The 12329-nt window shown below is 39.3% G+C and overlaps 1 protein-coding gene across 1 annotated transcript in view; it reads right to left on the bottom strand.

Moving 5' to 3' along the window:
* LOC128703904 (protein jim lovell) overlaps window positions 1-12329 on the bottom strand; it is a 237146-nt gene that overhangs the window by 186445 nt on the left and 38372 nt on the right. The window contains exons 3-5 of the mRNA XM_070104890.1: window positions 10520-10660; window positions 9449-9553; window positions 356-524 (exon numbers count right to left, since the gene is read on the bottom strand). Of these exons, the coding sequence (XP_069960991.1) occupies window positions 356-524; window positions 9449-9553; window positions 10520-10660 (415 nt within the window). The remainder of the gene's footprint in view (window positions 1-355; window positions 525-9448; window positions 9554-10519; window positions 10661-12329) is intronic.

Raw genomic sequence — 12329 nt, forward strand, 5'->3', positions numbered from 1 at the left:
CATATTAAGTTTGTCAAGTGCCAAGCTGCAGTACAAACGTATGTGAAGCATAACAATCCCTTACGCAATTGTTTATATAAAAAGAATTGTTTTTTTTTTTTGTAAATCGTTCATATGTTGGAGACTTGCTGCATATTATCTTTTTCTCCATTACTGGGATCCTTTGCTTCGGGAATAATGCATCTAACAGTAATGTTACAAGGAACTGTACAAGAATGACTAATTAAAAAATGCAAGCTTTATTAATCAGAAAAACAAAGGCAAAAATACACATACCACATGTCACCTGCCACAGGGAGCCATAGGAAGTGTCATTGCTTAAAAAAATATATCAGGTATGATATATACTACTCACTAATAGCACACGCACCATGTTCACCGTGCAGGCTTTCTGAACTGTCGTGAGAGGCTGTGATTTTACGTTTCTTGGAGGATGGTGGCGTACCCGGATCACCTTCCTCATCCCCCTCTAAACTAAGTGACTGCTCTCTGGAATCTGTCAGGGAAGATCTCTGTCGTGTGACCTAGGGAATACAATTAACAAGGTTACCATCAAATAAATTAAATGTTAATTCATGCATCAAATCAAAATGTCATCAGTTAGAGATGCAATGTCAAATAAATGAAAAGGAAATGTTGTCGTGTAAATGTTAGCAGCAATACAAAAGGAGAAAAATTCAAATGTATAAGCATGTTAGATAGGAGTGAGTGGAGGTGAATGATTTTTTGGGACCTGATGAGCTGTATTAGTGTGAGCAAGGTAACATTTTGTGAAGGGATTCAGTAAACCAGTTAGCCAGACTTAGAGTCCTGAAGGTGGGAAGTACAGTGTCTGCACTTTAAAGGAGGGCTGGGGACATCTGCTGTTCGGAGGATCACCTGAACTGTCGTATCCACAAGCCTCTGGCAAGACAATAACAGTGTGAATGATGGTGAAAGCGAGACTTTTTTTGTGTCACCCTGCCTCTGTGGGAGACAGTGTGTTAACCCGTAAACGGTCCAAGCAGATCTACGTTCACATGTGTAGTGCTACAAAAGTAGATCTACGTTTTTTACATATTTTCAAATATAACAAAAAAAAAAAAAGTAGATCAAAGTTTTTACATATTTTCAAATATAACAAAAAAAAAAAAAAGTAGATCAAAGTTTTTACATATTTTAAAATATAACAAAAAAAAAAAAAGTAGATCTAAGTTTTTTACATATTTTAAAATATAACAAAAAAAAAAAAAGTAGATCAAAGTTTTTTACATATTTTAAAATATAACAAAAAAAAAAAAAGTAGATCAAAGTTTTTTACATATTTTAAAATATAACAAAAAAAAAAAAAAGTAGATCAAAGTTTTTTACATATTTTCAAATATAACAAAAAAAAAAAAAGTAGATCAAAGTTTTTTACATATTTTCAAATATAACAAAAAAAAAAAAAAGTAGATCAAAGTTTTTTACATATTTTCAAATATAACAAAAAAAAAAAAGTAGATCAAAGTTTTTTACATATTTTCAAATATAACAAAAAAAAAAAAAGTAGATCAAAGTTTTTTACACATTTTCAAATGTAAAAAAAGTGATCAACTTTTTTACATACTTTCAAATGTTGAAAAAACGTATATATATGTTTGGACCGTTTACGGGTTAAAAAAAACTTACATGTGCAAATTATGTTGACATTAATAAAATGAAAAATTTAAAAGCAATCTGTAGAAAAGAGCAACTCAATAACAAGGTAAACCTGATGATGCACTATTGCAAACTGGTTATTTTAGCACAGAGTTCCTAAAACCTTGGACTGGAGGAAGGTCAGACAGAAAAAACAAAATTAATGTTCAATTTGACTTTCATTTTGCCAAAGGTTATACAGTACAAGGATAGTGAGACAGACAGATAGAATGGAATTTAGTGTTCAGTACCACAGAGATGGCACTTTCAGAATATTTGCCCAACCCAATTTTCAATACTGCCCAAGCAATGAGCTTTGATAATTCTAAATGATGAGGGAAAAAAGGTGAGTGGTGTGTTGAGGTATATGTGGAGTCAAAAAACGTTATCTATGGAGGCAAAGAAGGGAATGTATGAAAGTATAGTAGTACCAACACTCTTATATGGATGTGAAGCTTGGGTGGTAAATGCAGCAGCGAGGAGACGGTTGGAGGCAGTGGAGATGTCCTGTTTAAGGGCAATGTGTGGTGTAAATATTATGCAGAAAATTTGGAGTGTGGAAATTAGGAGAAGGTGTGGAGTTAATAAAAGTATTAGCCAGAGGGCTGAAAAGGGTTTGTTGAGGTGGTTGGTCATTTAGAGAGAATGGATCAAAGTAGAATGATATGGAGAGCATTTAAATCTGTAGGAGAAGGAAGGCGGGGCAGGGGTCGTCCTCGAAAAGGTTGGAAGGAAGGGGTGAGGGAGGTTTTGTGGGCAAGGGGCTTGGACTTCCAGCAGGCGTGCATGAGCGTGTTCAATAGGAGTGAATGGAGATGAATGGTATTTGAGACCTGACGATCTGTTGGAGTGTGAGCAAGGTAATATTTGGTGAAGGGATTCAGGGAAACCGGTTATTTTTATATAGCCGGACTTGAGTCCTGGAAATGAGAAGTACAATGCCTGCACTCTAAAGGAGGGGTTTTGGGATATTAGCAGTTTGGAAGGATATGTTGTGTATCTTTATACGTATATGCTTCTAAATTGTTGTGTTCTGGGCACCTCTGTAAAAACAGTGATTATGTGTGAGTGAGGTGAAAGTGTTGAATGATGATGAAAGTATTTTCTTCTTGGGGATTTTCTTTCTTTTTGGGTCACCCTGCCTCGGTGGGAGACGGCCGACTTGTTGGAAAAAAAAAAAATTCTATTTACTCCTAGGTAGTAGCTGGTAAACAGCAACCGCCCAGAGAGGTACTACCGTCCTGCGAAGTGAGTAAAACAAAAGCCTGTAATTGTTGTACATGATGGTAGGATTGCTGGTGTCTTTTCTCTGTCTCATAAACATGCAAGATTTCAGGTACGTCTTGCTACTTCTACTTTCACTTAGGTCACACTACACATACATGTACAAGCATATATATATACAACCCCCCACTCTGGGTTTTCTTCTATTTTCTTACTAGTTCTTGTTTATTTCCTCTTATCTCCATGGGGAAGTGGAACAGAATTCTTCCTCCGTAACCCATGCATGTAGTAAGAGGCAACTAAAATGCCAGAAGCAAGGGGCTAGTAACCTCTTCTCCTGTATAAATTACTAAATTTAAAAAGAGAAACTTTCGTTTTTCTTTTTGGGCCACCCTGCCTTGGTGGGATATGGCCGGTTTGTTGAAAGAAAGAATAATAATTCTATTTACTCAAATAAACGCTGTTCAGATCATGAAGAACTATAAATTCAAACACCTGACTGACTCAAGAACTATGGACACAGCCTTGTCGAGGACTAATGTGGAGGTTTGAGATGAACCTCCAGAACTTTACCCAGCCATGTAGACTCCAGTAGGTACTCACACCCCAACTAGAAATAATATACAAGTGTTCACACCTAATCTAGAAAAGGTATATGATAAAAAGTGCACCGAAAATTATATTTTGCCAATCTGTATGAGTTAGAGAGTACAAGAGCCATTAAATTAGTTGGTACTTTATAAGTAACCAGGTGCCAATGTGATTATAGCAAAGAATGAGAGGAGGCTAATTAGGAATTCTATAATGTGTTAACTGTACTGTACAGTGGAATACTGTTTTTTTTTTTTAACAAGTTGGCCGTCTCCCACCGAGGCAGGGTGACCCAAAAAGAAAGAAAATCCCCAAAAAGAAAACACTTTCATCATCATTCAACACTTTCACCACACTCACACATTATCACTGTTTTTGCAAAGGTGCTCAGAATACAACAGTTTAGAAACATATACGTATAAAGATATACGTACATGTATAAAGTTACACCAGAAAAAGTTACATAAAGAATCCTGAAAGGCTAAAATTCATTGCACAGCTCCACATCTTTTGAAATAAACATTAAAACTGAATTTCTCATTGAAAAATACTAATACTAGTAAAAATACTAGTAAAATATAAAACACTTTAAATATTATATCGAAAAGTGGAAAAGAATTCTTCCTCTGTAAGCCATGCGTGTGGTAAGAAGAGACTAAAATGCTGGGAGCAAGAGGCTAGTAACCCCTTCTGTATAATTTACTAAATTTAAAAAGAAAAACTTTTGTTTTTCTTTTGGGTCACCTTGACTTGGTGGGATATGGCTGGTTTGTTGAAAAAAAAAAATCAATTGTGTATGACTCACGAAATCGTAATGACACGATTGTAAACAAACCATACCACGGGCGTGATTGAACCCGCGGTCAGAGAGTCTCAAAACTCCAGACCGTCGCGTTAGAGTGGTTAATAAAAAGAAAACATAAATAATAGAAACGTGCACAAAAATGCTCAACATGTGCAAGACAATTTGATTTCTTAAACAGTGTCTTAACAAATGCATTACAAATACTAGAGAACAAATATTTCAAAATAGTGTATTACAAATATTTAACACATTACAGTTGTTAGAGAAAAAATTTAACACATTACAGTTGTTAGAGAAAAAATTTAACACATTACAGTTGTTAGAGAAAAAATTTAACACATTACAGTTGTTAGAGAAAAAATTAATTAAAAAAGTGTTTAAAATAAAGGCAAACAGAAGATAAATGATACAAAAAAGGTAAATGATACAAACAGAAGGTAAATGACACAAAGTAAATGATACAAACAGAAGGTAAATGGCACAAAGTAAATGATACAAACAGGAGGTAAATGGCACAAAGTAAATGATACAAACAGGAGGTAAATGGCACAAAGTAAATGATACAAACAGGAGGTAAATGGCACAAAGTAAATGATACAAACAGGAGGTAAATGGCACAAAAAGAAGGCAAATGAAACAAGCAGAAGATAAATGACACAAACAGGAGGCAAATGATACAAAAAAGAAGGTAAATGATACACACAGAAGATAAATGATGCAAACAGCAGGTAAATGATACAAACAGAAGATAAATGATGACACAGCAGATCAACAATCATCCAACACTCAGATATTTAGCATCCAACATTAACCAGTGGTCCAGTTCTACTTTATACCCAAGAAATAACAAAAAAAAGGCACAATACCGTGACTGGAACGATACACAAATAACCCGCACATAAAAGACATGCCCGGGTGTTGCGCATGTGTCTTAATTTCATCTTGTCGGTATTATATACTATTCTTGTACAACTACTACTACTACTACTACCACCACCTCTTCCTGCCTATATATAGCCGTCCTGCTCCACTTCTGGTTAGTGCGACTTTGTAAATGGTCCAAGTCGGACCGAAACGTCGTCGTAAGCTTCACTCTTATGTGCGGGTTATTTGTGTATACCCAAGAAAAAAAAAAAAGAGGAGGGGAGACAGATGGTATAAAACAAGACCATAAAAAAGTGACCATATAATGCTGATAATTGAGATGCTTGTACAACATTTGGGTATCTTCATTCCAGAAATGTTTTTCCAGCCAGTGGTTTCCTCACTTTCCAGAATCAAGATACCCAAATGTTGCACATTTCCTCACTTTCAAGATCAAGATACCCAAATGTTGCACATTTCCTCACTTTCAAGATCAAGATACCCAAAAGTTGCACATTTCCTCAGTCTCCAGAATCAAGATACCCAAAATGTTGCACATCTCCTCAGTCTCCAGAATCAAGATACCCAAAATGTTGCACATCTCCTCAGTCTCCAGAATCAAGATACCCAAATGTTAAATAATTATCTCATTTATGAACCAGTGGGTTTTCTAACCCACTTATTCAAATCATATAATGTTGCTGAGAATCTGGTGCAACCTTTCCCCAAATGGGCTGGATATTTGATATTTGACGATACACAGCGCGGTGCATTCAACACTGTACTACGTACACGTGTCAACACTAATCCTTCACTGCAGTATAAATGAGGTACACTAAACGTTAAAATCAGGCTGTTGGGAAACCACAACCGACCAACAACACACAATATTAGCAATTCTTTTTCTGCTTTAAGGTGTAATACAGGACGGCCCTGCATATACAGCAGGTTAGGTTCTGGGCTACTGCTGTACAGCAGGGTCCCACTTATACAGCAGGTTAGGTTCTGGGCTACTGCTGTACAGCAGGGTCCCACTTATACAGCAGGTTAGGTTCTGGGCTACTGCTGTACAGCAGGGTCCCACTTATACAGCAGGTTAGGTTCTGGACTACTGCTGTACAGGAGGGTCCCACTTATACAGCAGGTTAGGTTCTGGGCTACTGCTGTACAGGAGGGTCCAACTTATACAGCAAGTTAGGTTCTGGACTACTGCTGTACAGCAGGGTCCCACTTATACAGCAGGTTAGGTTCTGGACTACTGCTGTACAGGAGGGCCCCACTTATACAGCAGGTTAGGTTCTGGGCTACTGCTGTACAGCAGGGCCCCACTTATACAGCAGGTTAGGTTCTGGGCTACTGCTGTACAGCAGGGCCCCACTTATACAGCAGGTTAGGTTCTGGGCTACTGCTGTACAGCAGGGCCCCACTTATACAGCAGGTTAGGTTCTGGGCTACTGCTGTACAGCAGGGCCCCACTTATACAGCAGGTTAGGTTCTGGGCTACTGCTGTACAGCAGGGTCCCACTTATACAGCAGGTTAGGTTCTGGGCTACTGCTGTACAGGAGGGTCCCACTTATACAGCAGGTTAGGTTCTGGACTACTGCTGTACAGGAGGGTCCCACTTATACAGCAGGTTAGGTTCTGGGCTACTGCTGTACAGCAGGGTCCCACTTATACAGCAGGTTAGGTTCTGGACTACTGCTGTACAGGAGGGTCCCACTTATACAGCAGGTTAGGTTCTGGACTACTGCTGTAAAGGAGGGTCCCACTTATACAGCAGGTTAGATTCTGGACTACTGCTGTACAGGAGGGTTCCACTTATACAGCAGATTAGGTTCTGGACTACTGCTGTATAGGAGGGCCCCACTTATACAGCAGGTTAGGTTCTGGACTACTGCTGTACAGGAGGGTTCCACTTATACAGCAGATTAGGTTCTGGACTACTGCTGTACAGGAGGGTCCCACTTATACAGCAGGTTAGATTCTGGGCTACTGCTGTATAGGAGGGCCCCACTTATACAGCAGGTTAGCTTCTGGGCTACTGCTGTATAGGAGGGTCCCACTTATACAGCAGATTAGGTTCTGGGCTACTGCTGTACAGCAGGGTCCCACTTATACAGCAGGTTAGGTTCTGGGCTACTGCTGTACAGCAGGGTCCCACTTATACAGCAGGTTAGGTTCTGGGCTACTGCTGTACAGCAGGGTCCCACTTATACAGCACGTTAGGTTCTGGGCTACTGCTGTATAGCAGGGTCCCACTTATACAGCAGGTTAGGTTCTGGGCTACTGCTGTACAGCAGGGTCCCACTTATATAGCAGGTTAGGTTCTGGGCTACTGCTGTATAGGAGGGTCCCACTTATACAACAGGTTAGGTTCTGGACTACTGCTGTACAGGAGGGTCCCACTTATACAGCAGGTTAGGTTCTGGGCTACTGCTGTACAGCAGGGTCCCACTTATACAGCAGGTTAGGTTCTGGGCTACTGCTGTACAGCAGGGTCCCACTTATACAGCAGGTTAGGTTCTGGGCTACTGCTGTACAGCAGGGTCCCACTTACAGCAGGTTAGTTTCTGGACTACTGCTGTATAGGAGGGCCCCACTTATACAGCAGGTTAGGTTCTGGGCTACTGCTGTATAGGAGGGCCCCACTTATACAGCAGGTTAGGTTCTGGGCTACTGCTGTATAGGAGGGTCCCACTTATACAGCATATAAAAGCCTGACATGTTTACACTCTCATATACATTATAGTAATTTCTTTAATGATCACTGATCTTATAAAGTAAAAACTTATCAATGGTTTAAATTTTACAATGACAAATCTGACTCAAGTTTTAAATCTTCTCAAACAAGAAATATCACAACACAACAAGTGATGTACTCAACAATCAAGAAATACCACAACACAACAAGTGATGTACTCAACAATCAAGAAATACCACAACACAGCAAGTGATGTACTCAACAATCAAGAAATACCACATCACAACAAGTGATGTACTCAACAATCAAGAAATACCACAACACAACAAGTGATGTACTCAACAATCAAGAAATACCACAACACAACAAGTGATGTACTCAACAATCAAGAAATACCACAACACAGCAAGTGATGTACTCAACAATCAAGAAATACCACAACACAACAAGTGATGTACTCATCAAGAAATACCACAACACAAGTGATGTACTCAACAATCAAGAAATACCACAACAAGTGATGTACTCAACAATCAAGAAATACCACAATGCAACAAGTGATGTACTCAACAATCAAGAAATACCACAAGTGATATACTCAACAATCAAGAAATACCACAACAAGTGATGTACTCAACAATCAAGAAATACCACAAGTGATGTACTCAACAATCAAGAAATACCACAAGTGATGTACTCAACAATCAAGAAATACCACAACACAACAAGTGATGTACTCAACACTCAAGAAATACAACAACACAACAAGTGATGTACTCAACAATCAAGAAATACCACCACAAGTGATGTACTCTACGATCAAGACAACATGCTCATCTGCCATACCATGGTACTTTTACCTAGTTCTCTCAAAGACAATTACAAAATTTTTAAATCCACCACCTACAATATTAGCATTACATAAATGATACTAAACCATTAATCACATACTTGAAACCTATCATAATACATCACTTATATAATTACCACAAAGAAAATGTGGAATTTAAAACATTTAAATGTAGATGAGAAACTCAAAGGAGAGCAAGCAACTGGGAAGTAAGAATGATCAACAGATTGGTGGATTTAATTCACCAGAATAAGAATTTGAGGAAAAAAAAAAAGCCAGCAAGTATTTGAATGTGAAACAGCACAAAATAATTCTGCATGGATTTACTCATGTATACATATACAGAGAGAGAGAGAGAGAGGGTAAGGAGTGTTAAAACTGAGGTATGTATTATGTATGTATATGAGAGCACCAGACATTAAGATGTGCAAATTTGCAGTAACTGCAGTGAGGCTTGGTCACTTAAGAATCATCAATGGTGCAACACACGAGTACATATGATCATACCCAGAATTGATTATGTTGGTCAATAAGAATTAAGAGGCAGGACCAAATGATATGACTTAGCCAGAGCAAACAAAACAAGAAGACTATAATTTTCCCATCAAATATAGAAAATGGCAAAAAAATAGTTACATGCAACAATTCATAATCATAAAAGTGTTTTAAACTCAATATTCCGGTAACGTATACACACAGAGGTTCACCCAACTTTAATGATCATACTCGAAGCTGCAACTTGCAGACACTAACCTGTGAACCAAGTGATGATGATGAGAAGCGGGCGCCATGACTAGACATATCATCGTAGCTACGGGGGTTTTCTGCCAGTCCTTTAATCCTTAGTGACTCTGCAGTCTGATTGAAAATACAACACAACTGATAACTTTCACCAAAGAATAAAAATCATAATACAGTACTACTGCTGCTGGAACAATTCACAGCTAACCTACAACTGGGAGGGAAAACTTTATATGATACTTGAGTCTGTCCTGGACCACTATCAAGTCACAACAGTTGCAACTGAGAGGAAAGGGAGGGGTGAACACTAAATCTGTTGGGGTTACACAACACCTAGGGAAATGTAAGGCATTCAGGCTCAATTAAAAGACTGGATCTCGGATCCAATTCCTTAAGTGAAGAGCCTCTCGCCCCTTGAGGGACCTTGGATCAAGAGCCTCTCACCAGCATCAAGGAACCTCCCTTGAGGGACCTTGGATCAAGAGCCTCTCACCAGCATCAAGGAACCTCCCTTGAGGGACCTTGGATCAAGAGCCTCTCACCAGCATCAAGGAACCTCCTTTGAGGGGCCTAAAATTGTACAGGTCCAGGATGAAGATACAGTGGAACCTCAAAAATCAAACTGCTCCCAACACAACCAATTATGTAAGTGTATTTTTGTAAGTGCTTTTATAAGTGTATTTTTGAGGGTCTGAAATGGACTAATCTAATTTACATTGTTCCTGATGGGAATAAATTCATTCGGTAAAGGCACTCGAACAGCCTTCTGGACCGAAGAAAGTTCGATATTTGAGGTTCCACTGTATAAGTCATCTAGTTTCCTCTCCAATTTATTGATTAGTTACAAATATCTTTGGAGACAATGGGCACAAAGACAACTGGAGAGAAAAAAGATAACTGCTGAGAGGAACAACACCGAGACGTTGACTGAAGAAGTCTGTTCCACAGCAGAAAAGTTTTAATAAAGTTCCTTCTGCAAGTGTCTTTTTCCTGTGAATATTTTTCATTATGATAGCCAAGTAAAACAACACATTTCTTATATAACCAGTTGAAGGAAGTTTGTACAAAGTCCAAACTACTGACCCTGAGCACATCTTGTAACCTGTCCTGGGACACATTGACTTCCCCTCGGTAAATGAAGTCAATCACAGTTTTCAGGTCATCAATACGAATATCCTTGAGGATCACAATGGGATGTTTGCAGGGGTTTGCACCAAACAAGTCCTGCAAAAACATGGCCACATAATCAAGAGCCAACCTTAAAAAAAAATCATTTATATATTATTATACACAAATAACCCGCACACACGAGATTGAAACTTATGATGTCGTTTTGGTCCAACTTGGACCATTAACCATTTAACCCTTAAACTGTCCAAAAGTAGATCTACGTTCATGGGTGTAGCACTCCGACCTTTATTTTCCCCATTTGAAAGCATGTAAAAAAAAAAAAAGTAGGTCTACGTTTGGAGCCCCCCATTCACTCCTATCGAACGCGCTCATGCACGCCTGCTGGAAGTCCAAGCCCTCTCACCCACAAAACCTCCATTGCCCCTTCCTTCCAACCTTTTCAAGGATGACCATTACCCCGCCTCCCTACCCTACAGATTTATACGTTCTCCATGTCATTCTACTTTGATCCATTCTCTCTAAATGACCAAACCACCTCAACAACCCCTCTGACTAATACTTTTATTAGCTCCACACCTTCTCCTAATTTCCACACTCCAAATTTTCTGCATAATATTTACACCACACATTGCCCTTAGATAGGACATCTGCACTGCCTCCAACTGCCTCCTCACTGCTGCATTCACAACCCAAGCTTCACACCCATATAAGTGTTGATACTACTATACTTTCATACATTCCCTTCTTTGCCCCCATAGATAACGTTTTTTGTCTCCACATATACCTCAACGCACCGCTCACCTTTTTTCCCCTATCAATTCCATGATTAACCTCATCCTTCATAAATCCATCCGCTCACACATCAACTCCCAAGTATCTGAAAACATTCACTTCTTCCATACTACTCCTCCCCAATTTGATATCCAATTTTTCTTTATCTAAATCATTTGATACCCTCATCACCTTACTTTTTTCTATGTTCACTTTCAACTTTCTACCTTTACACACACTTTGCAATTTTTCTTTAGAATCTCCCATAATACACAAATAACCCGCACATAAAAGAGAGAAGCTTACGACGACGTTTCGGTCCAACTTGGACCATTGACAAAGTCACACTAACAGAGGTGGAGCAGAACGGCTATATATAGGCAGGAAGAGGTGGAGGTAGTAGTAGTAGTAGTAGTAGTACAAGAATTGTATATAATACCGACAAGATGAAATTAAGACACATGCACAACACCCGGGCATCCCCATCGTAGACGTTTCGCCATCCAGCCAGCCACTGGATGGCGAAACGTCCACAACAAAGACAACCAGACGCCGCACATATGTCTTAATTTCATCAGTAGTTGTAGTAGTAGTAGTAGTAGAAGAAGAGGTAGTAGTAGTGGTAGAAGTGGGAAATAAGGATGACGAGCCAGTCAAAAACAAAGGAAGGGGAGCACTGCAAGAGAGCTAGATACCCACAGAGGGAGAGCAAGCGCACAGAGGTGCGTGAAAGGGGAAGTGGTGAAATAAAATAAATGAAGAAGGAACAGAAACACGAGACAGGAGAGAGAAAGACAACCCAGAGGAGAAAGGAAACCACTTCCCCTTTCACGCACCTCTGTGCGGTTGCTCTCCCTCTGTGGGCATCTAGCTCTCTTGCAGTGCTCCCCTTCCTTTGTTTTTGACTGGCTCGTCATCCTTATTTCCCACTTCTACCACTACCACTACTACTACCTCTTCTTCTTCTACTACTACTACAACTACTGATGAA

The sequence above is a fragment of the Cherax quadricarinatus genome, chromosome 95 (genome assembly GCF_038502225.1).
Source record: "Cherax quadricarinatus isolate ZL_2023a chromosome 95, ASM3850222v1, whole genome shotgun sequence".
Taxonomy (NCBI): domain Eukaryota; kingdom Metazoa; phylum Arthropoda; class Malacostraca; order Decapoda; family Parastacidae; genus Cherax; species Cherax quadricarinatus.